General features: G+C 38.8%; 1 protein-coding gene across 1 annotated transcript; it reads right to left on the bottom strand.

Moving 5' to 3' along the window:
• Positions 1-827: 827 nt before the first annotated feature.
• Positions 828-25,297, bottom strand: LOC103046318 (sodium- and chloride-dependent GABA transporter 2-like). Its single transcript, XM_049469269.1, has 14 exons — positions 24,867-25,297; positions 22,689-22,823; positions 21,664-21,804; positions 20,094-20,172; positions 19,159-19,291; positions 17,679-17,813; positions 13,517-13,620; positions 10,655-10,779; positions 10,286-10,398; positions 8,987-9,124; positions 7,284-7,386; positions 3,276-3,376; positions 2,989-3,159; positions 828-1,107 (listed from the first exon to the last, which is right to left on the bottom strand). Exons 1-14 carry the CDS (start codon positions 25,102-25,104, stop codon positions 997-999), a joined length of 1,827 nt encoding a protein of 608 aa, XP_049325226.1. The 5' UTR covers positions 25,105-25,297; the 3' UTR covers positions 828-996.
• Positions 25,298-27,005: the final 1,708 nt, after the last annotated feature.

The following is a 27,005-nucleotide window of genomic DNA, read 5'->3' as shown; positions in this document are numbered from 1 at the left end:
TGGGTCCCTGCTCGTAACATTCTGGACCCTGAGCTCATTCGTGCATTCAGGCGTGACCGTGCTGCGGGGTTAGGAACGTCGGGTGCCGTTCCTAGGAGGGGGGGTCCTGTAAGGGTGCAGACTGTGGCTGGGCAACCTGCTATGCCACCCCCAGCCACCAGAGGGAAACCCAGAACCACTGCACCCTGATTACAGGCAATTAGCAACACCTGGTCCTCTCCTATTTAAGGAGAGCCAACCCCTAGCCCTGTGCTCAGTCTTGAGTTTGCCTGATACGCACAAGTCTCTCTCGAGTGTTCTCCTTGAATCTCTTGCTCTTTGCTATTGTGTATCCCAGACCTACCCTTCTGAGGTTTCCTCTCAGGGTTTCTCTGGAAACTCTCCTTTCCAAAAAAAAAAAAAAAAAAAAAAAAAAAAAGTGAAAGGGAAAGAAATAGTTTTCCCTCTAAGCATTTTGAGTTTGTTTATTTGTTTGGGAAGTTTAGTCTTGGATTTTCTTTGCTCTGTGATATTTGAGCTGGCCAGCCTTCCCCTGGCAGTCTAAGTTGTCCCTTTGGTCCAAATCACTTATTTAACTCCTCCAGCAGTGCAGTGCATTTTCATTTGTTTTACTAAGCAGAGGTTGGGTTTTTTCCCTCTGTAAAGCAACTTTTCATTTTCTATTTAAAATACATATATCCCTTGTTAACCCTTATCTCAGTTCCACTCTGCACTTGGGTCTCTCTATAAATAATTCAGTTGGTAGCTCACTTAGTTTACTCTTGTCCCCCACCCATAAGGTTGGTGGTTAAAATCCACCTTTAGGTGAGCTACCACGTTACAGACACGTGTTTCAGTTTCATTGTCCAACCCCTGTATGTGCTTATGCTGCATGTGTGCAGTATGTCATTTTCTCCTGCATGTGTTTCAGTCATGCAGAGCGTGTGGGGTGAGACTTTCCCAGAGAAACAGATCAGAGGGAAACAGTGCAGGGGAGAGAGTGATACAGTTATACAGCTACAGGACTCTGGATGTGTTCTCCGAGTCTGAGGGGGGATGAACTCCGTTACCCTGATGTTTCAGGACCTCCAGTGAGCGCTCCTCCGGCTGGCACAGTGTCTGCAGACGCTGGGAGATAAAAGAAAGATATAAAAGTTTATTTTTGATTTTAGTGTCAGAATTAAGTCAATTAAAGTGTCAAAGACAGGCCTGAAGATGAGAAGGCGATATTTTTTATTTAGATATTAAATGTAATTTTAATATTTTATTTATTGTATTTTTGGATAAATGTTTTTAAGGAATTATATCTATTAAGAATGATTTATTTATGGACTTATCTGTTTTTTTTTTGTGAAAAATAAATGATCAATTTCTTTATTGTACCGTTGTTATGTGCATATCTCACTGTCAAACACAATTTATAACGGCATAAAAATAAAAGCCGGTGAGGTAAGCTGAATGTTTCAGTGAGGTTAGCTGGATGTTTGATGAGTTTGGTTGCATGTTTTGGTGAGGTTTTGCTAGAGGTTATTGGTAAGTTTGGCTAAGAGGTTGGCTAGAGGTTTTGGTAAGACTGTATGTTTTAGTGAGGTTAGCTGGATGTTTGGTAAGGCTGGCTGGATGTTTTGGTGAGGTAGACTGTATGTTTTAAAGAGAGATTAGTTGCATGTTTTGGTGAGGTTAGCTGGATTTTTTGGTGAGGTTGACTGGATGTTTTGGTGAGGTTAGCTGGATTTTTTGGTGAGGTTGACTGGATGTTTTGGTGAGGTTAGCTGGATTTTTTGGTGAGGTTGACTGGATGTTTTGGTGAGGTTAGCTGGATTTTGGTGAGGTTGGTTGAATGTTTTTTGGTGAGGCTGGCTGGATGTTTTGATGAGGTTAGCTGGATTTTGGTGAGGTTGGTTGAATGTTTTTTGGTGAGGCTGGCTGGATGTTTTGATGAAGTTAACTGGATGTTTTGCTAAGGTTAGCTAGATGTTTTGGTAAGGTTAGCTGGATGTTTTGGAGAAGTTAACTGGATGTCTCGGTCAGATTAGCTAGATGTTTTGGTGAGGTTAGCTGGAGGTTTTTGCTGAGGTTAGATGGATGTCTCGGTCAGGTTAGCTGGATGCTTTGTTAAAGTTAGTTGGATGTTTTTGCTGAGGTTAGCTGGATGTTTTGGTGAGGTTAGCTGGATGTTTTGGAGAATTTAACTGGATGTCTTGGTCAGGTTAACTAGAGTCTTTGGTAAGGTTAGCTGGATGTTTTTGCTGAGGTTAGATGGATGTCTCGGTCAGGTTAGCTAAATGTTTTGGTGAGGTTAGCTGGATGTTTTTGTTAAAGTTAACTGGATGTCTTGGTCAGGTTAGCTGGATGCTTTGTTAAGGTTAGATGGATGTCTCGGTCAGGTTAGCTAAATGTTTTGGTGAGGTTAGCTGGATGTTTTTGTTAAAGTTAACTGGATGTCTCAGTCAGGTTAGCTGGATGCTTTGTTAAGGTTAGTTGGATGTTTTTGCTGAGGTTAGCTAGATGTTTTGGTGAGGCTGGCTGGATGTTTAGGTTAGGTTAGTTGTATGTTTCAGTCAAGTTAGCTGGATGTTTGGGCAAGGTTAGCTAAATATTTTGGTGAGGTTAGTTGGATGTTTTTGGTAAGGTTGCCTGCATACTTAGCATAAGAGTCTCTTAAAGGGACAGTGTACACATTACTGAATACTGGCGGTCACATATTTTCCCCAGGCCATTTAAAGAGTCATCCCCCCATTGTGAGAATGTGTTCAATACTGCAATACCAAACACTTCCTGAGACTTTCATACTGTAAATCCTTTCAACCAAGCTGAAATGTTTGGCTTTATCTCCCCTCAAACATGTACATAGTATTTTTTTATTAAACAGAACTAATATAAATATAATCACATTTTACAGTTCTTACAATAATTATTTTATTAACATTTAATTTACATTCACTTTGTGCTATTGTCGTGATTAAGTAGAATAAATCGACCAACTGTTTAGCCATAACCATGACTAACCTGGAGCAAAGTGCCGGGAGTGTTTATCAAAGCGTAGATGGACCAGAGTGGCAGAAGAGACACCGACGACAACGCCAGCAGCCAACCCAGAGCTGTAGCCCACGCTGGGGCCTCCACACCCTTCCCCAGCCTCAGGGGCGTCCATCTCACCAGAGAAAACACGAACGTGCCCTGAGGAACCAGAGAAACAAGCAGTTCAGGGGCTCCTGAAAATCTCTGAGCCAATCCTGACACAATGCAGATGTTCAGTGTTAAAAGTGAAGGTCCCGAGAGCGACCTGCTCCTACCGTGCACACAGCTGGGGTGAGGTAGCGCCAGCACAGTGTGAAGGTGGACGGTGGCGGGTAACCGATCATGCTTTTGATGTTGCTGCTGAAGCGGTCTGGCCCTGGATGAAAGGAAAGTGTGTGAAAAGCAGCAACTGGCTTGGATTTCTAAAAGACAAAAAACTAAACATGGACAGTATTGACGTTTGGTAACAGAACACTTTTCAAAGCTCCCTCAGAGTCCTCCACCCTGAACCTGAACACTGAATACAAACTTCAGACCAAGGATTAATCCAAATAAGCTGTAAGGGATCTTGTGTGACCTAATTTTTGGTTTTTGGCTTTGTTTTAGGCTCTGAGATGATCGGGAGATCGCTGGTTCGAATCCTGGTCATGCAGCTTGCCGGAGCCCAGAAAGAGCACAATTGGCCTTGCTCTCTCTGGGTGGGTACAGTAGATGGTGCTCTTTCCCCTCATCACTCCTAGGGTGATGTGGATCAGCACAAGGCTGCATCTGTGAGCTAATGTATCAGAACCGAGTCGCTGCACTTTACTCCGAACGCGCTGTGATGCTACTCAGCAATGCTGCATCAGCAAAAAGAGGATTAGGCATGTGCTAGTCTTCACCCTCCTGGTGTTGTGGAAACACTAGTAATAGGGGGGTAATAGTGGGTTGGGTAATTGGTCTTGTAGATTGGAGAGAAAATGGGATAAAAATGATAAAAAAATGTATGTAAATATTTAATTATAATACTACAATAATTATATATTTAATAATAATAATACTATAATGCAATTGTCATGCTTTCCAATTCCTCTACAGACTTTTCCTCCGTCACAAACTCCAATTCCTAACATGCACTTTTTTTTAGTAATGTCTCTCAGACAGCATCAGCTTGGCAGATCAGCCTCACCTGTATTTTGATTCCTTTCACCTGTTTTCCCATGTATAAATAGCGGTCTTTTTGTTCTGCCTCTTGCAAAGCATTGCCCCTTTCATTTTAGCTGCAGACCAAGCGTTATTCCTATGATTTATATTTCTGTTTATTACCTATTTTTTGTCTGATTTTGTCTTGGTTTCTGATCCTTTTTGTCTATTGTTTATCTTTTATTGATTTTATTTATCTCTGATGTTTTGGTTAGGCATGTCTATGTTTTTTTATCTTTGCTTGTGCGTTGACTACATTTGTTGGTTAAAGGTAGCTCCAGAAATACATTTGTGTTGGTCAAAATGTACAATTTTAAGATAGAACATATTGAACCAACACCAGCAGATGACAGACATGTTTCTCCAAACCATCACTGATTGGTGGAAACTTCACACTAGACCTCGAGCAGCTTGGACTGTGTGTCTCTCCACTCTTCCTCCAGACTCTGCTCCCTTGATTTACAAATGAAATGTAAAATTTACTGATGATCAGTGATGGTTTGGAGAGACATGTCATCTGCTGGTGTTGATCCACTGTGTTTTATTATCAAGTCTAAAGTCAGTGCAGTTTTGTTTTCCCACAAAGTCTTACAGCACTTCATATCTTACAGCTTCCCTCTGCTGAGAAAAACTTTTATAAAGATGTGGATTTCATTTTCCAGCAGGACTTGGCACACTGCCCACACTGTTAATAGTACCAATTGGTCTTATATATTATATTAATTTCTGAGACACTGATTTTGGGGTTTTCATTGGCTGTAAGCCATAATCATCAACAATAAAAGAAATAAACGCTTAAAATAGATCACTCTGTGTGTAATACATCTATATAATATATGAGTTTTACATTTTAAACTGAATTACTGAAATAAAGTCACTTTTTAATGATATATATTTTTTTATGTCTGATTAATAAATGGTATATACAAATTCTACACTGAAGAAGGAATTGTAAAGTACAGCACAGTAGTGATAGTAGTAGTGGTAGTATTATTAGAGCTAGGAAAGAAGTGGTCCATAGTTAAGACTCATTCCTGAGGCGACACAATGATTGAAACTGAAGCATTCCTTTGCCTTTAGGGAGCTATAAAACCCCTGGAATATTTCTGCTCCAGAGGCCACTGTCCCGCAGTTTAACAGCCCAGATAGCAGAATCCCCAATTTAACAAAAGACCACCAGAAAACAGCCAGGAGCACCAGCGTTTAGGTTATTTGCTACAGCCAATAGACGCTTAATAGACTGGGAAACATTAGGTTCCCACTAGTATTTCATTTTAACTGCTCTGAGGATTTTGGTGGCTGATGTCTGGTAGATATCTCAACAGTGGTGGACTAAGAACCCAAACCATGTATTTGAGTTAAAGGTGAATCAGATTTAGACCTCCACTACAGATAAAGTAAACATGTATTTACCTTTAGATGTAATTAAGTACCGGAAAACAACAACAACAACAACAACAACAACAACAACAACAACAACAACAACAACGTGATCACACTTATCTAATTAATCAAAACTCTAATCCTGTTTTATTGACATAGTGGGAGAAACTATATAGTGGGTAGGGCAACTACCAAACTTTGGAGTTAAACACCACTGATTAAGACTGTTTATTCTGAGTGGTATGATGACAGAGGGAAGCATGAAGTGCTGTAAGATTTTGTGGGAAAACAAAACTGCACTGACTTTAGACTTGATAATAAAACACAGTGGATCAACACCAGCAGATGACAGATATGTCTATTTTTATCAAACCATCACTGATCATCAGTAAATTTGACATTTCATTTGTAAATCAAGGGAGCAGAGTCTGGAGGAAGAGTGGAGAGACACACAGTCCAAACTGCTCAAAGTCTAGTGTGAAGTTTCCACCAATCAGTGATGGTTTGGAGAGACATGTCATCTGCTGGTGTTGATCCACTGTGTTTTATTATCAAGTCTAAAGTGCAGTTTTGTTTTCCTGCAAAATCTTACAGCACTTCATGCTTCTTCCCTCTGCTACTGACAACTTTTATGGAGATGCGGATTTCATTTTCCAGCAGGAACTGGCACACTGCCAAAAGTACCCATTGGTCTTATGTAATATTCTACATTTCTGAGATGCACTAGTACTTTGTCCACCAATTACATTTACTATTTTATAACTCTTTTAGTTGGGTGTGCAGAATGTACAGGTTTTTGATCAGTACTATCTGAACTTTTGGGGATGAGTATAAGTTTGCATTTTATCAAAATAGATAAAAGGCTCTAGGTCTATATTTCTTTCTCAAAGCTGCAGTTTACAGTACATATCCGAGCAAGGCTGTGGATCTCAGACAGAGACAGCAGGAGGTTTAAATGATGGATAAAGAGGATAAAGAAAAGCACAGAGCAAAACAGAGAGCTGCTTGTGTGTGTGTGTGTGTGTGTGTGTGTGTGTGAGTGTGTGTGCTAAAACACTCTTGAGACACTTACACTGTAAGCCCGGATAAGTTGAATTTACTTTAAAAAATTGAGGAAACTGGTTGCCTTAAAAAAGTTAAGTAATGGATAATAAAAACTTGAGTTAGCATAACTAAGAACATCAAGTTATTACAACTAAAGGGGAAGTTGATTTATTTGTAAGGTAGCGCAGAGGGAATCACTACACACTGATGGTGAGTGTTAGTCAGAAACTGTTGGACACACCCAGTATGCATAGATTGTGACAGAAGCCAATGGAAAAGAAGCTGTTAATGGAAACAGACTAAACTCTGTTATTATAAATTGGTTCAACTCAAAGATCTCAGTTTGAATAGTACAGTAGTTGTTCAACTAACTCAGAATAGTTGAGAATTGTTTAGAAATCTCCAATTTTATGTAAAACAGATTTAAATAATGTAAGTTTAAACCACTTCTGTCTTTATAACCAAACAGATCCTATTTTGTCCTCCTTTTTAACTCAAAATCTTTTAATAAACAGTGATAATGGAACTGTGGTATAATCACAATAATACACCCGAGGTTTGTGCTGTAACCGCAGCACAGCAGTGCCAATATTACACATTATAGCACAAACCTCGATTGCTTAAGTACTATAATGGGAGGGTTTAAAGCAAGAGTGTGTTGTCTGTGTTTTTACCATAGACCCAGCCTATGGCCACAGACTGGAAGATGGAGAGCATCAGCAGACTGGCTCCACTGCAGGAGAAGTGATCATACAGCTGAAACACATACAGTCCTCCCTGCAGAGAGAGAGAGAGAGAGAGAGAGAGTCTTTATGAGTCAGACATTTTAAATCTTCATTATGTGACAAATCTCCCTGTCTCGGTGATATAAAGATCAAAAAGGTGGATAAAGGGAAAGAAGATGTTTTGTGTAAAATGAAAAAAGCAGTAACAGACAAAGAGAAAACACAAGGCGAGAAATCACAGAGTGAAAGTGAGAGAGAAAGAGAGAGAGAGAGAGAGAGAGAGAGAGAGAGAGAGACAGAGAGAGAGTTTAAAGAGAGAGTTTTTAGAAAGGTGAAAAGTATAAAGTGAAAAATGTAACTTTTAACACTGTTGAACACTGTTGTGCATTATTTAGGTATAGATCCTTTACCAAAAACAATCCAGATCTTTTTTCGTGACCTTTTTATTCTAACTTACAGCTCCAGAAAACATTAATAGATCTCTGAAATGTAATTAAGAGGAAGGAACTGAACTGCTTGAATTTTGGCACCAGGAGTGACATAAAGTCACCCAAAAGCAGTGTGTAAGACTGGTGGAGGAGAGCATGCCAAGACCAAATATTCTCACCAAATATTATAATAATATTACATGAACTTTTCCTAAGTTAAAACATTAATAATGTTGTTTCTAAATTAAAATGAAACTTATTTTTTTTTGCATTATTTAAAGTGACACATTTACCAATATCATTTATTTTACTCAGTATTAATATCCTGAAATGTAGGACCACTGCGACAGAAATCCAGCAAAAAGCCTGTAATTCTTAATCACAATACCTCATTTTTCAGACTATAACGCGCATCAGACTATAAGGTGCATTAAGCGAAACTAGTAAGGATGCCTACATCGAAGTGAGCAAAGGTGTTGCCATGTTTCCCTTCTAATAGGGAAGCTGGGGGAAGTGGGGAAGTAAACAAAACTGTAATTCTTAAAAAAAAAAAACATTTTCTTTTAAAGTCAAACGAGCGCTGGCTGGTAATCTACACAGATTTATCTGCTGAAAACTGTTTAGTTAGGAGAGTAATGCGCTTCTGTTTATTTACATTAAGCTTAGATTTCCAATATTTTGTCTAAGGGTGAGTTTTCAGTGAAGTTTCTCCAGCACTAAGGCTGGGTGCAGCAGCATTAGCATTAGCCGCTTACCACAGCATTAGTGGGGCTTTAATGCGACCCGATAGCACTAGACTGAGGAACCCTGGGTATTCTGGTAACCGAGGGCACTTTCACCTTGTGGTTCTTCACACGCAGTTTGTTTAAACACAGTAAACACGCAGCCTAATATACGCACCTCTGAACAGTAAAAGAGCTAGTTCTGTGGTCAGCAGCTAATGCTAATGCTGCTGCACCCAGCCTTAGTGCTGGAGAAACTTTACCGAAAAACTCACCCTTATAATGCTCTACTTCAGCAGAGTGGCTTTACTGCTCCTTAATACCTGACTGGTAGAAGTCATACAAAAGATGCACTGTGGATTTTTGGGAAAGCCTTATTGTCTAAAAAAATATAGTATATATTGTTTGTTTTTTTCCAGTATCTTGCGTTGTTAATTTACACAAAATCACACAAGTGCAGTTTTCTTTTTTTCTGAAGATGAACTCAGCTGATATCACTCACCGGTGTGACCATGACCAGTCCAACCAGGAAGCAGACCATGCATACCATCAACAGCAGCAGCTCACGCCGTCGACCTTTACGAATGACCCTTGGGTAAAGGTCAGTCAACGAAGTCATTAGAGCCTCCAGACTGACAAACTGAATGTGCACAGACAGACATGTATAGAAAGAGAGTTCAGAATTCAGAACAATCAGTTAATATTAATTAGTTTATGGTTGTGTTGTATGTACAGTAAATGCAGTCTAACCCAGTATTTCAATAGGCTATCCATCCATCCATCCATCCATCCATCCATCCATCCATCCATCCATCCATCCATCCATTCCTCCATCCCTCCATCCATGCATCCATCCATGCATCCATTCCTCCATCCATCCATCCATCCATCCATCCATCTATGCTTCCATTCCTCCATCCATCCGTCCATCCATCCATCCATCCATCCATCCATCCATCTATCTATGCTTCCATCCATCCATTCCTCCATCCATCCATCCATCCATCCATCCATCCATCCATCCATCCATCCATCCATCCATCCATCCATCCATCCATCCAACTTATTCTACCTTCTGTCTTTTCACTGTGGGTATAATCTATATTAATGGTCCACTGCACCAAACCCTTTGTCATCACAGAATAAGGAGTTTAGGACAACGTTAATAGACTTTGGTATTGGTGTAGAGGGCATGGGCTGGGAATTAAAACCCAGAGGGGAAGATAGTAGTCTTAATCAACAACTACAGATGCTATTATAAATACAATATGTACACTAGTATATGTGTCACATGTCTATGGATACCCATTTATTAGTGAATGCATTAAGCTACTTAAAGTTGCATCCATTGCTGAACCTGATGAACAGTTTAAGAAGGCAGCACCCTGAGATTTAGCTAATGCTACAGCTTGTAAACAGTGGATTTTAATAAACTTCTTGTGCAAAGTTATTAAGGCCCCGTTTTAAATGTCAGGGCTCTCCAGATTCTGAAGTGTGGAGCTACTTTGAGCCTGAATAATGGTGTAAAAACGTAATGTATCTGCAGGAGCAAGAATTTGCCCCATATCACCCAGTCTGAAGGGTGTTTGGACAAACAGAATAAAACTGCTGGATTTTGGAAAGCTGTGGAAGAGCGGTAGTGTGCTAGTCAACAATGGTCTTTATCATGTTTTACTACATCCAAAGTCAATTTCACACCAGAGTTCTCCTTTAATATCTGTGGTTTTACTTTTGCCATACAGTGTATTTCTTTGGATTTGTGTGTGTGTGTGTGTTTTATTTGTTAGTGTGTCTGTCTTGCCTGTGTGTCCAGCCCCAGCATGATGATCATAAGGAAGAAGCAAACGGCCCAGAGCTGAGGAAGAGGCATCATGGACACTGCCCTCGGGAAAGCTATGAAGGCCAGACCAGGACCTAAAAACAAAACATCCATCAGCACCTGTTGTGTACATTCGTTCATTACAGAATCAAAATCTCTTTATTTTATAGGCTCTGCAGTTCTATTTCCACACCACAGGTTGCAAGGTATAGAACACCTTAGAACCCAGAAGGACTACAAGACGGAAGCGTAGTTGCTAATTTTTTTTCTGGAGAAGTAATGTTTACTAGCTGAAGGTAATTTAAGGTTAACGCAAACACACTGAATTATAATAAAGAGATTATAATGTACCTGACTGTGCCACTTCAGAGATATGAACGCCCTGCTCTTGTGCCATGAAGCCCAACACTGTGAAAATGGCAAAACCTGCTATAAAACTGGTACCACTGTTCAGCAAACACAGCAGGAACGTGTCCCTGAATAACACACAGACACAGTTAAAGTAACACTTTCTATGAATGAGATCTCTATAAGACTCTATAAACATACTCATAACGCATTATAATATACAACCCATCATATCCATGTTTGTTATGCATCATGAATTGTGATCGTAATACATTAATAGCTGTGTTTATAACATGTTTACGCCAATACCAAGAAACTCAATAGTCCCAGCTTGCATAATTATGCATTATGACTAAAAAAGCTGCCAACTTCTAAACACACCCTCAATAATACTCTAATTATTTTAAATCACTCATGAATTATACTTGTCTTACAGCAGTTTATAATGTTTTATTACAGGTCTTTGTGTGCTCCGAGTAAAGTGACATACTTTCACTGTGGGGCTAGATAATTATATTAATGATAGATATATTTTAACTATTTTAACATACTTATTATAGAACCAGCTTATAATGTATTATGATCACAGGGCTATAATGGGTTATGCCTTTTTATACATTTTTATAAATACATTTATAGCCATGTTTATATTGCCTTATTAATGCATTTTAGTATGTTATGAATGGGTTTGAGGAGTCTTTTGTAGATTTTTTTAATAGAAAACATGATAAAATACATTTTTATAATATTAAGTTACAAAACAGTACAAAACACATTCAGTTCTACACTTCAGTGGAAAGATACAGGGGTTGGACAATGAAACTGAAATACCTGTCATTTTAGTGTGGGAGGTTTCATGGCTAAATTGGAGCAGCCTGGTGGTCAGTCTTCATTAATTACACATTATTGCACCAGTAAGAGCAGAGTGTGAAGGTTCAATTAGCAGGGTAAGAGCACAGTTCTGCTCTAAATATTGCAATAAACACAACATTATGGGTGACGTACCAGAGTTCAAAAGAGGACAAATTGTTGGTGCACGTCTTGCTGGAGCATCTGTGACCAAGACAGAAAGTCTTTGTGATGCATCAAGAGCCACGGTATCCAGGGTAATGTCAGCATACCACCAAGAAGGACCAACCACATCCAACAGGATTAACTGTGGACGCTGTAAGAGGAAGCTGTCTGAAAGGGATGTTCGGGTGCTAACCCGGATTGTATCCAAAAAACATAAAACCACGGCTGATCAAATCAAGGCAGAATTCAATGTGCACCTCAACTCTCCTGTTTCCACCAGAACTGTCCGTCACCACAATCAATTATTGTGCTCTAAAACCAGGTGTTTCTGTTTCATTGTCCAACCCCTGTAGACCTAAATGCTTAATGTTCCAAATAATGTGGCCAACAATTGTATAAAACATTAATTCAAAGAGTAACATTCCATAATTATCTGTATAACACCAGCAGTTCATTGTTTTCCAGCAGCAATTCTGTCCTTAGAGCACAAATGTACAAAATCCACAATCCCAGAAACAGCATTTAAAGTCACATATAGAACCCCCAGAACATCAGAGCTGACTCTGGATCAGACAGATTAGGTGTGAGTTTACTGAAGCAGTCTGGGAAGTATACATGAACTGCAGGGTTTAGTAGGTGTGTTACGCTGTTATTAGACATCCTGCGAGGGTCCAAGTATGGTTCTTAAATCCAGCTGCTTGCTGATTGGGCCTTTCAGAGCTGAACTTCAAAAGACTTCTTATAAAAAGAAATAAATAACGGTGAGACGTCTGAGAACATTCCCGAGTTCCACATAAAACACAACTCAAAAAAATCTAACAACTCAAACAGTGCGCTGTGAGAAAGTGAGACTGATCCCCATGGCTGTTAATCTGAATCTTTAGCTTATTTCTACACTGGGAAAAAAAGATGAGTAAAATTTACTTTAAAAAACTTTCTGCATTTGCTTTTTTTAAAAAAGTAAATTAAATAATTTCAACTCGGTTTCAAGACTTAAATGTTACATAGAGTAAATAAGTGAACTGAACTTCAGTCAATCCTTTCTTTTAGTAAACTTTACTTCATTTATTTTTTACTGAATCAATCCTTTCTTTTAGAAAACTTTACTTCATTTTTGCATATAATATTACCTAATTTCAATTACTTAATTTATACAATATTACTAAAATAATTTATGATACATAATATATTATAATTCCTGAAATGTAAATATTTTTTGTTAAAACACACATTCAAATATTTACATAATCTTAAAGATTTATTTTGTAAAAAGATCAAGTCTCACTGTCTCAACACATGGACGGTATGTAATACATTCTTTTTAGTATACTTACATTTCAATGCCATCCATGTGTTGAGACAGTGTAATATGTGTGTTTTAACTAAAATATTTACATTTCAGGAATTATAATATAATAAGTATCATAAATAATTTGAGCAATATTGTATAAATTAAGTAATTGTAATTAGGTAATATTGTATGCAGAAATTAAGTAAAGTTTACTAAAAGAAAGGATTGATTCAGCAAAAATAAAATAAGTAAAGTTACTAAAAGAAAGGATTGATTCAGTAAAAATAAATGAAGTAAAGTTTACTAAAAGAAAGGATTGATTCAGTAAAAATAAATGAAGTGAAGTTTACTAAAAGAAAGGATTGACTGAATTTCAGTTCACTTATTTTCTCTATGTAACTCTATTTAAGTCTTAAAACCGAGTTAAAGTTACTTAAATTGATCTAAAATTAAATTTACTTAAAAAACGCAAATGCAGAAAGTTGTGAAACTTTTTTAAAGTAAATTTTTGCATCATTTTTTTCAGTGTACTGTGTCAGAGTTAGAGTTCTGTGCTGTACCTGTAACAGTCATTGTTGAATTTATTGTAGCTTCCCAGAGCCGTGAGACTTCCCAAACAAATCCCGTACGAGAAGAAGATCTGAGTCCCAGCGTCCATCCACACCTTTACAGACGCAGAGACCAGGAGAGAGAGAGTCAGAACCTATACAAACCTGTCAGCTGATCCTGTGCTGGTGTTTCTTAAACAAAATATAAAGTAATTATGCAGTGTTGTAGCTACTTGGCTAAGAACATCTGTCTTTGTTAAGTTGTAAATGGGTTTAGTTTGAGTTCAGGGTATAGTGACACACTATTGCGTGAGAACATGCTTTTACACTCAACTTCACTCAGTCCAAACGTGCTGTCTAATCTTCTTTAGGTAAAGTTTCTTTAAAATAAATGAAGCTTACTTAATTAAGCTTAACTAACTAACTAGGAAACAACAAACACATTTATAACATGCATTAGAAGCAGTGGTGCAAATAAATAAGACACAAGTTTTTATAGATTTATAGATATTTAAATGTAAATAAAGGAATGTATGTAATGCAATTATATTTATATTAGTGATGTCAATTAAAATTCTAGTATATACTTGTATGTTTGAGAGTAGATAAAACCAACGTGCAAGAAAAAAATGCACATTGGACAGGGGCGGGGTAGATTATTATAAATGTCATGTCTGGTGCTGAAAGCACGTCTGAGTCTCCCACATCCAGCTCTATCTGCGATTCCCACAGTAACAACTACAATACCCAGAACGCACCACTCCATGACACAACACACACTCCCGATCACATGACACATCACATGACGCCACCAGGAAGCCCCGAGTACTGATGATCCTCAGTATTTAAGGACCATGCTCACGCTCACACCTCGCCGAGTATCTGTTTGGTAATTCCTGCAATACAAAGCGTTTCTCTTGCCCTTGCCGTTATCCGTGTATGATCTTGTTTTTGTTTGCTACCGACGTTGATTTTTGCCTGCTCCCTTGTGTTGGATATTCGTGTATGACCTGGACTGTTTATAGTACTTTGGATTTTTGCCTACCCTGTTATACTGCCTACCCGTGTATGAACTCTGGACTGTCTTCCGGTTATGGTATGGTTTCTCTACACTGTGTATTATTGGTACTGACCCTGTTTCTGTTGACTACCCCTGTCTGCTCTATAACTTTTAATAAAGTTATTTTATTGTATCTGCACCAGTCTCATTCCTGTCTGGCCCTGACAATAAAAGATGGGGTCAAACTTGGTGGCGTAATTAATTTGCTTACGAAAACACGTTACTGATTCCAAACAAATATGTGTTAATGCTTTTAAATTGACAGCCGTAATTTGAAGGTATTTTAAGTAGGTTTTAAGGAGACAGTTTGGGAATGAATGTAAGAAATGTAAAATGCAATTATGTTTATATTAGTGGTGTCTAGTATTAAAATACTAGTGTATTTATATTTATGTTTGAGGGGAGATAAGGCCGTAGCGTGGGGCGCTGGAATAAAGAAGAATGCATGATAAATTGAATAGAGGAAGCTTTTTTTACTTTATTATAAACATCTCAGCTTGATTGTAAGGATTTCTGAATTCGATCTTTAGAATTAGCTGAGTGTAAAAGAGAGTTTTTACACCTGTAGTTGTGAAAGTTTCTATGATCTGGATCAGTTGATGAATATGTTTATTTGAAGCGTTTCTTCCTTTGTTTGGTTTGGTTTCACACAGGCATAGAAACCTAAAAGCACCAAACAAATTGCGTACCAATAAACCGCATGAGCTCAACGTCTCCTCTGATTGGTCAGAGCTGTCTGGCGTGGGAGCGAGAGTGTTGCTGCTGTGAGCGGTGAACGCTGCACATTCTGCGCTTTTAGTGTGTAAACAGCATGAAGCAGCAGAGACAGCATTTGATCATAGCAGTATATTATCTGGCTAATATATCAGATTAAACTGGGCTTTATCAGGAGTTTAGCTCAATTAAAAAGAGGTATAATTGATAGCTGGTTCAGATTAAGACCAGATTATGTTCTCACCACAAGGAAACTTCTCCGGATGGGGCAGATTACGGTGGAAGTTAAAGTGGTTAAACTTGGTGACGTAATTTATTAAAACTTTAACATTGACCGCCCTAATTAAAAAGGTAGTTAAGTAGGTTTTAAAGGACCAGTTTGGTGAAAAATCTAATGAACCTAATTCATCACATATCCCAGAAGCAGTCAAATATAATCAAATACAACATGTATGGTAAGTTCTGTTTGCTTCTTTTGTTGGTCCCATAAATGCTCGACTTGCGATAAATCTGGTAGCCAGGAAGACCAAGGAATTTATGCTATTTTGGGAAGACATGCCTGGGAAGCTTTAACTGTGTTTGGATGAGCATTATCTTGCTGAATAATGACAGTTGACCCTGTTATTAGAGGCAACATATGCGGCAATAAGTTCTGCGTATATTGCAAATCGGTTAATGTCCTGACCATCAGCAGTTGGGAATTCTTCACTAAAAATATATATAATTCTACGAGTCTCTTCAAAATTTTCAAAAGTTTCAAATTTATGATACCACTGCAAACCAAGAGCACCGGCTGCCTGATGAAGTTGTTGATACCGAACTGTTTTCCTCAGTCCAATGATGCGCCCAGACTCAGACAGTAAACTGGGCAAAAAGAGTCATAGAGGCATCTCTAGCAGTCAACGACCTCTTAACAAGAAATATGGGTAACACTTTCAATGAATGTCATCTCTATTAGACTCTATAACCACATTCATAACATATTATAATGCATTCACAAGACATTATAAACATGGATATAAATATTTATAAACATGCATAACCCATTATAGCCATGTTTATAAAGCCTTATGACGTTATAAGCTGTATAGTTAATAATATAGTCCCACAATGAAAGTCTGGCACTTTACTTAGAGCGCACAAAGACCTGTTATAATACATCATAATTGACTATAATTAATATTATGTTCAAGGCAAGAATAAGTTATCAGTGGTTGAAAATATATTTACTGAGGGTGTGTTTATAAGTTGGAAGCTGTTTTAGTCATGATACAAGTTTGCAAGCTGGGACTGAGTTTCTTGGTATTGACTTATAACATGTTATAAACACAGCTATTGATGCATTATAATCACAGTTCATGATACATAATAACCATGTCTATGATGAATTATACATTTTTATAAATATGTATAGCCATGTTTATAATGCCTTGTGAATGCATTATAATGTGTTATGAGTATGTTTATAGAGTCTTATAGAGATGACATTTATAGAGCGTGTTACCGAAATATGCTTTCTAAAAGTATCTTCTGAGAGCCTTTTCATAGGTTAGTGGGGGAAGTCCTTTTTTTCCTCTCTCATGGCAAGACCCAGCATCAAAATCAGGCCACACTGTAATCATTTACATATCTGCCTGGGACATAACTGCATGCAGAGTTACAGGTTATAGACCAAATGTATAGGCTTTCCATTGTCAGTACAGATTAATACTGCCATCCTACCACCTTTATAAGACTCTGTATTTGGGATCTTAAAGCTACAATAAACTTTACTTAAAGCTCCACTAGGTAGGATTGAGATTTTGTGCTCGTGGGCTCCCCCTACAGTTGTAGAGTGTAATAAATGTTTCAGGGGGATTAGTTTCTCTTTCTCGTTTTCTGGCTTTCACAGACATATTCAGTCTCTTTCCAGCTTCTTCCAGAGTGTCTGTATGTTAGTTTGTAAAGAATGAACCAGTAGTCCTTGTAGAACTGTTAGAACTAAAGGTCGGAAAGCAGGTCGCAGTTCTCGCGAGCGTTGGTCGCGGCCGCCTCAGAAAACGTACAGAGTCTGGTTTGAGCTCGGAGGAGCTCCGGCACAGACACGAGAGCACCGCTATTCCTCCTATTACACCTCAATGCAGCGCTGCAGTGAGTTTCAAGCTGTAATTTTACTTCTTTAAAAAGATCAAAAAATCAAGAAAATCCTACCTAGTGGGGCTTTAAGTCACAGCAATGTTTTTAATAGACCTGGCTTTCCCTTTGTTGATTGTTTGGTGCTGTTGACCCATTTATAATGAAATATGCACAATAAGAAAAGGGCAGCAGTAGAAAAGAGCAGGACAGTGTTTTATTACTGTGGAGAAAGTTTATTAAATCTGTAATTCTACACTCGAGTGTATATTGGTCATGCTGTTTTACCTGAGGGTCGGTGAGGCGGGTGGGATCAGGTTTGAGGTAGTAGATGATTCCCTCTACAGCACCAGGAAGAGTTACACCTCTGATCAGCAGAACCAGCAGCATGACGTACGGGAAGGTAGCTGTGAGGTAGACTACCTGAACACACACAAACACACACACACACACACACACACACACACACACAAACACACACGGACGTAACATTTCCAAATGTGTTTTATAATCTACACATATTGACAAGAACTGATTGTTGAAATAGAATGAAGCCTTATATGTGTGAATGTCAAGATGATAGTACACATTTATATATGTTTAAATAGCAACTATACTTGTAAATTATTGCTATCTTGGCAATGGCAAGCGCAGGTGCACCAATGACTGAGTACAACCTAGACAGACCTCAACAGATGTCAGATGTTTATTGCTATCCTGGCAACACAGATGCGCTGTGTGTACACCGCCACTCATTACACACTCACACCTGGACCCACAGCAGTGCACAAACCCAACTTTTACACTTTAACAATACACAGAATACAAAATAAAATAACATTACTGTTCCTGTAAATTACCTGCTTATGTACCTTCACAGTATAAACAAGCAGGTCAATTTCCATTGCTAAGAAGTACAGAAGCACTGTGGCGTGTGCGTTGTGTGTTTCGAGCTGCATAAGGTGTCCTTTTCCCATCGTTATGATAGCAAAGACACACTGACACGCCCTGAATGAAGCTGTGTGGTTCACGGTTAACAGTTTTAGTGATCTATAGACCACTAAAATAGGACCCAATATATCTAAGTGATTCCAATATTAGAATGAAAGTTTTGGGAGAAACTGTACAGTTAAACAGATGCTTAAGTACCCTCTTTCTTGAGCGCCTCTAGCCTGGATACAAGGTAAGAAAAGATTGGTCATAAAGCATTAACCTGATAAATATTACCAATTGGAAACTCTGCCATGTCAGGCAACCCATGCTAAGCTGTAACACTGTATCTTCTCTGATCTTCCCAGATCAGGTCGCCATACTCTTCTAACCCGACCATTGTTGGATCCCAAACAGAATCCAGATCCATTGCCAATGATGATAAGCTTCCAGTCTTTAGCAGTATAGGTTTTTTTTTATTGGTGGCTGACTCATTAATGGTTAGATGGCCTCAAGTGCATCATATTGGCATGGTTAGCAGTCAACAATCTCTCACCAAGAGGGACACTACCCAAAAGTAGCTTTTGAGAGCCTTCAAGGGAAGCAAATAAGGCCCCTTGAGGTAAGAACCAGTGTTTAATCAGAGCACACCTGTAATCAGTTACGTATCGATAGATAGATAGATAGATAGATAGATAGATAGATAGATAGATAGATAGATAGATAGATAGATAGATAGATAGATAGATAGATAGATAGATAGATAGATTTTGGAAATCTGCGTGAGACATACAGTAACTCTAAGTTTGTTTATGAGAGTGAATTTTTTCCTATTCACCTTTCCAGTGGATTTGACCCCTTTCCACACACAGAAGTAGCAGACCACCCAGACCACCAGCAGACACAGAGCCAGCCTCCAGTGTATAGACCCCAACTCTCCAACTGTATCCGACACGTTCAGCACCTCCCGCCTGGTGAAACAACATACACACACCTTACATCTTACAGGCGTGTCGTGATGCTCATTGCTATCTTATCCCCCCATCAACTGACTATTTTCTCACCTTACATGTGCTTCGTTAAAATAGCAATGAGATTTATATATATATATACACACTGATAAGCGTGGTGGCCTGGAAGTGAGAAGTATTCATGTAAATTTCTGGCATATTGCTATCTTGGTAGTGGAAAACACAGGTGCACCACTGACTGATCTGAACACTGACAACACTCACCCTAGCTCGTTACACACACACACACACACATAGACATGCAGCAGTGCTCAAACCTAACTTTTACATCAACAATTAACAGAATAAACAATAACATAACATTGCTGTTTCTGTAAATGACCTGCTTATGTACCTTCACAGCATGAACAAGAAAGAGCTGCGTCATTAAAATAGCAATACGACAAAATCAGTGTGCATCTCTGATGGGAATGGCAAGTGACTCGCTGATTGGTTTATTTCTTGTTACGGCCAAAATTAATCACACCCATGATTAATTAAGAGAATTAATATTTGCCTTTATGCATTTTGAGCTGTGCAAGGCATACTTTTCCAGTCATTACGATAGCAAAGACACACTGACTCTAAATCAAGCTGTATGGTGCACAGTTGACGGCTTATCTATAGATCGCTAAAACAGAGCCTCATATCTGTAATCTATATGAATTATTCTGATACTGTATCAACATACTGTAAGCTTTATTTGGTTAAAAAATAGTTTTTTTTTTACATGCAGTGTATGTACACAAACTGCTATACTTACTCCCAGAACTCTGTAACGGGTGAAGTCATATTGAGAGGAAGTCCACTGATGTTCTTACCCTCCAACACTGTACAGTTATCTACAACATACAAGCAAAAAACAGGTTCATCTTACCATCCTAGCAAGATAGAACCTAGCATAACCAGAGAGAACCAATAGAAATATCTAAAGATATCTAATGTTTCAGAGATGGACTATATTGTGAGATATTTGTGTTAATAATACTTGAATTTTTTGGAAAACAAAAAAGTGTAGGTCTTAGAACCACCTAGAGGTCAAACATAATATACTGTAAATATCCATCAATTGATAGATATGGAAATCACCTCTATTTTGCTCCCATATGTCCATAAAACATTGTTGCCAATATTTTACTGTAATTCTACATCTATCCACAAACAGGTATTTAGTGGTTCTTTGAGTGAAGAACAACTTTTATATTATGTAAATGTTTTTTTTTAACAATTTAAGTTCTCCACCTGTGTTTGAAGCCAGAGACTTTAGTATAAGAATTTGAATCTGCAATGAATGAGCAACTTTGACAAAAGTCAAATCAAATCAAATGTATTAAAATGGCTTGCACAAACGTATTCACACCCCTTGAGCTTTTTCACTTTTTTCCCCAAACGACAGCAAACTTAAATATCCTGGAAGAAACCCTGTTGGAAGCTGCGAAAGACTTGAGACTGGGAAGGAGATTCACCTTCCAGCAAGACGATGACCCTAAACATACAGCCAGAGCTACAGTGGAATGATTTAGATCAAAGAATAATTATGTGTTAGAATGATCCAGTCAAAGTCCTGCTGACCTAAATACCACAGATGGTCTTCATCCAACCTGACTGAGCTTCAGCTGTTTAATAAAGCAGAATGGGCCAAAAATCTCTCTAGATTGTCTCTAGATGCACAAAGCTGGTAGAGACAAACCAGACAACAATTTATTTATTAATTAAACATTTTGGCAACCATGTTTCATTTCGGTCAACTTTATAATTTTCTGTGCTACTTTGTGCTGGTCTATCACTTAAAATCTTAATAAAATACATTTAAGTTGTATATTTGGTTGTAAGTTGACAAAATATGAAAAAAGGATAAGTACTTTTGCAAGCTACTGTATGTAACGCTTTCTACAACTCATCTTGTCTTGAAATATGATATCAGACAAATTATTGAATATACAACACAAAACCTGAAGAAAAAAGCTAAAGGAGGAAGAAACTATCACATATATAACCTAATATATAAGGGGTGCCAATCCTCCTTTGGTCAGAGAACTAATAAATGAATGTTAAAAGTCTTTATACATCTAAAAAAGATCTAATGTGTAATTGTTAGAAGAAAGTGAGCAACTAGTCCATGGCTGTTGGGATAAACTGGCTAAAAAGCTAAATTGCAATATTGGCTTAATGGTTGGACGAGATAATCCTCTGAATGTTGGGTTTTGTGGGGTGTTTCTGGTTTGCATTGTGTGTAAAGACTAATCTGTCTGAATTGCTGAATCTTATATTTTATTTTATTTATCTTCTGATATATAAGCAGTATGTGTCTGGATGAGGTTCAGCGCTGTTACTTGTGTTCCAGGTGTTGCTACAGTGGGCCCACGGAAGTTCAGCCTGGAAGCTGCTGCACAGGTAGAACAGAGCCCAGGCCAGAATAACGATGTAATAAACACAACCATGCAGGATCATCACCTGACTGGCATAGCCCAGACCTGCAACACACATATATACAAACATATACAGTATCAGTCAAAAGATTGGACACCCTTGCTCTGGAGATCCCTGGTTCAAATCCTGGTCATGCAGCTTGCCATCAGCAGCTGGAGCCCTGATAGAACACAATTGTCTTTGCCCTGTTTGGGTGGGTACAGTAGGTGGCTCTCTTTCCACTCATCACTTCTAAGGTGATGTTGATCAGCACAAGGCTGCGTCTGTGAGCTGATGTATCAGAACCGAGTCGCTGCGCTTTCCTCCGAGCATTAGCGTTGTGATGCTACTCGACAATACTGCATCAGCAGCAGTTTAAAAAGAGGTGGAGTCTGATTTCATAAATAATAAAGTATACAGTAAAGTATACTAAAGTAAAAAAAGTATACAGAGAAACAGATACAGAACTACAGTCTGTCATCAACAAAGACTGTTATTAACTGTTATTACTACCTTATAACTTTTAATGTATTCATATAGATTAAAAAAAAATGATTTGATGAAAAATAAAGTTTAAAAACATCGATGTTTTGTTGGAAGGCCTTTCTTTTTGGACCACAAACAAAATAGTTTGAAATCATCTTCAACAAGGTTAAGGAATGTGAGGAATGTGTAGGAACAGTCTGTTTATCTGCTGCAGATGAAGCTCTCGACAGCCGCTCAGCATGACTCGGCTCTTTCATGGAAGAGTGCCTCCATCTCTGGCAGCGTTCACACTGAAGAGTTTCTGAATCTGATAAAAGCTCACGCCTCGCTGCCTGTTCACAGACTCTGATGTAAAAGCCGTGGATTACAGCTGTAGATGTATAAAGTCTACGTGGGAATGCATGTATATACTGTAAACCAGTGTGACTGACGGCACGTACGAGTATGTGAAGGTGTGATGTACCTCCAAACAACGGACAGATGCTTCTCCAGGCACTGACTCCTCCCAGACTAGTGTACTGACCGAGTGCTGTCTCCAAGAGGAAGAGTGGGATTCCACAAAGCACCAGGAAAAGAAGATACGGGATGAAGAAAACACCTGCAGAAAAACGCACAAAGCTGTTTTTTGTGTTCTTTTGGGACCTCATGGATGAGTTGTCCTTGCCCTTTTGGAGTAATTTTGATCGGCTTGAATTTTGACCACTCCTGGGAAGGTTCACCAGTGTTTCAGGTTTTCTCCATTAGTGAATAGTAGATCTCACTGTGGTTCCCTGGAGTCCCAAAGCTTTAGAAATGACTTTATAACCTTTATAAGCAGACTGATAGATGATCAATGACTTTTTAATTGTTTTCTCATCTGTTTTTGAAGTTCTTCAGATCTCCGCATAATGTGCTGCTTTTTGAGATCTTTATCTGCTTCATGTTGTCAGACAGGTTCTATTTAAGTGATTTCTTGATTCTACAGGTTTGGCAGTAATCAGGAAGGGTTGTGATTAGTAGTGAAATTGAACTGTGAAAAAACTTAAAAAAAAAATGTAATCAAAGTTAATTTCTTTATCTTTTTCACATAAAACCAGTTTGTTTGGATAGCTTTTTTTCCATAATAAATGAAATAATTGGCTGGGTGGGATTGGATGGGTGGGACGTGACCCAATATTACAAATAGGTTTTTTTGTCCCCAAAAAATTAAAAAGCAGAAATTGTTTTAAACTTAATCTGCACCCCCGCAATGAAAAACACCCCTTCTCGGGAGCGCATTTTTAATAAAGGTTAACTAAAGAAATTATCTTCACTTTTATCAAGAAGATGATGCATGCGCACTTCCAAGTGGGGGGTGCTTTTCATGGCGGGGGTGCCGAATTTGGCACCATAGTAGGACCTAAATCTGCATTACCAGGAAAAGCAGGTGAGGTTCCTTAGAACAGTATCTTGGGTATTTCCATTTTCTAAGTAAAGTTAAAGCCAAGAAGACGTAGGCACGTGCTCCCGAGAGGAGATGCTTTTCATTGCGGGGGTGCAGATTTCGGCATGCTTTCAAAATAAAAGTTTATGTGTATTTGTCATATGTATATAATTTGGACAGTAAATGTAACGTGGAGTAACATGTTTAGGTTGTAAAGTCATCTTTGGTTAAATTTTACCAATAATAGCACTCCTGCCATGTGCCATGTTGGAACTTTCAGTCAGCAGTATGAGAGAGTGTGAGATCTGTACTACAAAACTGAACACACCCTACAGAGCTCCCTGAGCACACCTGAGCCCTAGTAACACTAACCAGTGCTCAGTTTGGACATTACGGGGCTTAATTAATTACACTTAGGGGTGCACTCACTTTTGTTGGCGGTTGTTTAGACATTAATGGCTGTATATTGAGTTATTTTGAGGGAAGAATAAATTTACACTGTTCTATAAGCTGCACACAGACTCACTGACTTTTCATTGTGTCAAAGTGTCTTTTTGTCAGTGTTGATCCATAAAAAGATAAACTTAAATATCTGCAGAAATGTGAGGGGTGTACTCACTTTTGTGACACACTGTACAGGGGATGGTCAATGAAACTGAAACACCTGGGTTTAGAGCACAATAATGTATTGTTCTGACGGACAGTTCTGGTGGAAACAGGAGAGTTGAGGTGCAGATTGAATTCTGCCGTGATTTGATCAGCCGTGGTTTTATGTTTTTTGGATACAATCCGGGTTAGCACCCGAACATCCCTTTCAGACAGCTTCCTCTTACAGCGTCCACAGTTAATCCTGTTGGATGTGGTTGGTCCTTCTTGGTGGTATGCTGACATTACCCTGGATACAGTGGCTCTTGATGCATCACAAAGACTTGCTGTCTTGGTCACAGATGCTCCAGCAAGACGTGCACCAACAATTTGTCCTCTTTTGAACTCTGGTATGTCACCCATAATGTTGTGTGCATTGCAATATTTTTAGTAAAACTGTGCTCTTACCCTGCTAATTGAACCTTCACACTCTTACAGCTCTTACTGGTGCAATAATGTGCAATTAATGAAGATTGGCCACCAGGCTGCTCCAATTTAGCCATGAAACCTCCCACACTAAAATGATGACAGGTTTCAGTTTCACTGTCCAAACCCTGTGTACTATATAATGCAGGATTGAATAAAGCTGCTCACCTCCTCCATTTTTGTAGCACAGGTACGGAAAGCGCCAGACGTTTCCCAGGCCGATGATCTGTCCGGCTACAGCCAGCAGGAATTCAGCCTTGCTGGCCCACTGACCGCGATCCTGCAGCTTTTCCTCCTGGCCTGCTGTCTTTTCTACAGCTTTCTCCAGCAGACTGCTATCTTTAAACACCACCGTTTCCTGCAGCACACTGGTCTGGCCCACCATGACAGACTCCGGCACAGGCATACACACTCACACACACTCATACACACACACACACACTCACCTGCACACACAATACGCAGTGTCAAAGCAGGAGTTTAAACAGTGCAACCGTCTAAACACCAACCCTACAACGTCACACACTGGAAAACATGCCGTCTCACATCACACCATACCGTCCAGTTCCACATGGCTGGCTGAGCTGTGTAAACTTATCTGCTCAGACGCGGCTACAGAACGGGTGTGTATGAGCGTTATCTAATTCTGTCAGCCACTGCAAGGCCTAAATAGCGGTTAGTGAAGGAGGAGGGGGTTGGTCAGCTAAAACAGCTCCGATTACATCAAAGAGCGGACTTTGCTACTGGGTCTGAAACCGTTCTGCATACTGTACACTTCAATTTATTAGCTAGAGGTGTGTACAGTGACTTTGTCATACTGATATTTTTCAGATTATCAAACAAACTCGAATATCAGACAAAAATAACCTGAGTAAATATCATGGCTGTCCAATGAAAAACAAGTATCTCCATTTTTCTTAATTTTTAGTTTGCTACATACAGGGGTTGGACAATGAAACTGAAACACCTGTCATTTTAGTGTGGGAGGTTTCATGGCTAAATTGGAGCAGCCTGGTGGTCAATCTTCATTAATTGCTCATTGCACCAGTAAGAGCAGAGTGTGAAGGTTCAATTATCAGGGTAAGAGCACAGTTCTGCTCTAAATATTGCAATGCACACAACATTATGGGTGACATACCAGAGTTCAAAAGAGGACAAATTGTTGGTGCATGTCTTGCTGGCGCATCTGTGACCAAGACAGCAAGTCTTTGTGATGCATCAAGAGCCACGGTATCCAGGGTAATGTCAGCATACCACCGAGAAGGACCAACCACATCCAACAGGATTAACTGTGGACGCTGTAAGAGCTGATCAAATCAAGGCAGAATTATTGTGGTCTTAAACCCGTTGTTTCAGTTTCATTGTCCAACCCCTGTATATATGTTTTGTTGGGTCTTACTTCTGGAAAGAACGAGTGAGATGAATGGATAACAATTGTGCATGTGAGTAATATTCTCTAAATAAACCTATACGATTATATTTAGACATGTGTTTAAAGATCTAATCATTTGTAAAGGTACATTGTCAGAATCTGAAACTTTAAAAACAACCATTCAGACCTAAAGTATTTCCTAACTGAAATGAAGCCAGTTTCTGATGGAGCTAATTAGCCCATGGCTAGGTCTAATGTTCTGCCACGGTTAAGTGAGTGTTTTCTGCAGGTGAGGCCAAAAAAGAAATAGAGCAGGAGGAAAAAAAAAAAAAAACGAATGGAGAACATAAAGAGGAAAGAATTCACTTCCACGCTGGAGAGTAAGCTGCTTTTATAAGTCACTTCTGTTTTGGAAAATTACAGCCGGGTTCATACTTTCCTACACCTTCCTTACTAATCCTGAGAGGGTGAGAAGTACAGGGGGAGGGTGGGAGAACTGGAGTAACAGGGTCCCTTATAGGACTAGCCTGAGAGCTCAGACTACTGAACTACATGCATTTTAATTTATTAATGTAGTGTACCATGTTTAATGTTGTGTGCAAATGTTTAGATGCCCATGATAGAATAAATATCCTTATTATATCTTGGACAAGCATGACCAGCAAGACCAAGCTGGTCAACAGTGAGACTAGATACAGTAAAACCAATCCCATTGACTAGCATGGAAATTGAGACCAAGTCCATTGGACAGCATGACCATCGCTGGTTGATGACCTTGACCCGATCAGCATAATTAAACCCATAGACCAGCCAAACATGGCCAAGATCAAATATGATATACACTATACTAGTCAAGATATGGTTTACCAGCTAGCTTGCCAGAATAAAGTATGACAGAATGCTTTATAATACTTATAATAGTTTACTTTACTTAT

Source organism: Astyanax mexicanus, chromosome 21, assembly GCF_023375975.1.
Source record: "Astyanax mexicanus isolate ESR-SI-001 chromosome 21, AstMex3_surface, whole genome shotgun sequence".
Lineage (NCBI taxonomy): Eukaryota > Metazoa > Chordata > Actinopteri > Characiformes > Acestrorhamphidae > Astyanax > Astyanax mexicanus.
Note: the sequence above shows the minus strand (reverse complement) of the source record. Positions and strands in the feature narration are given on the sequence as shown.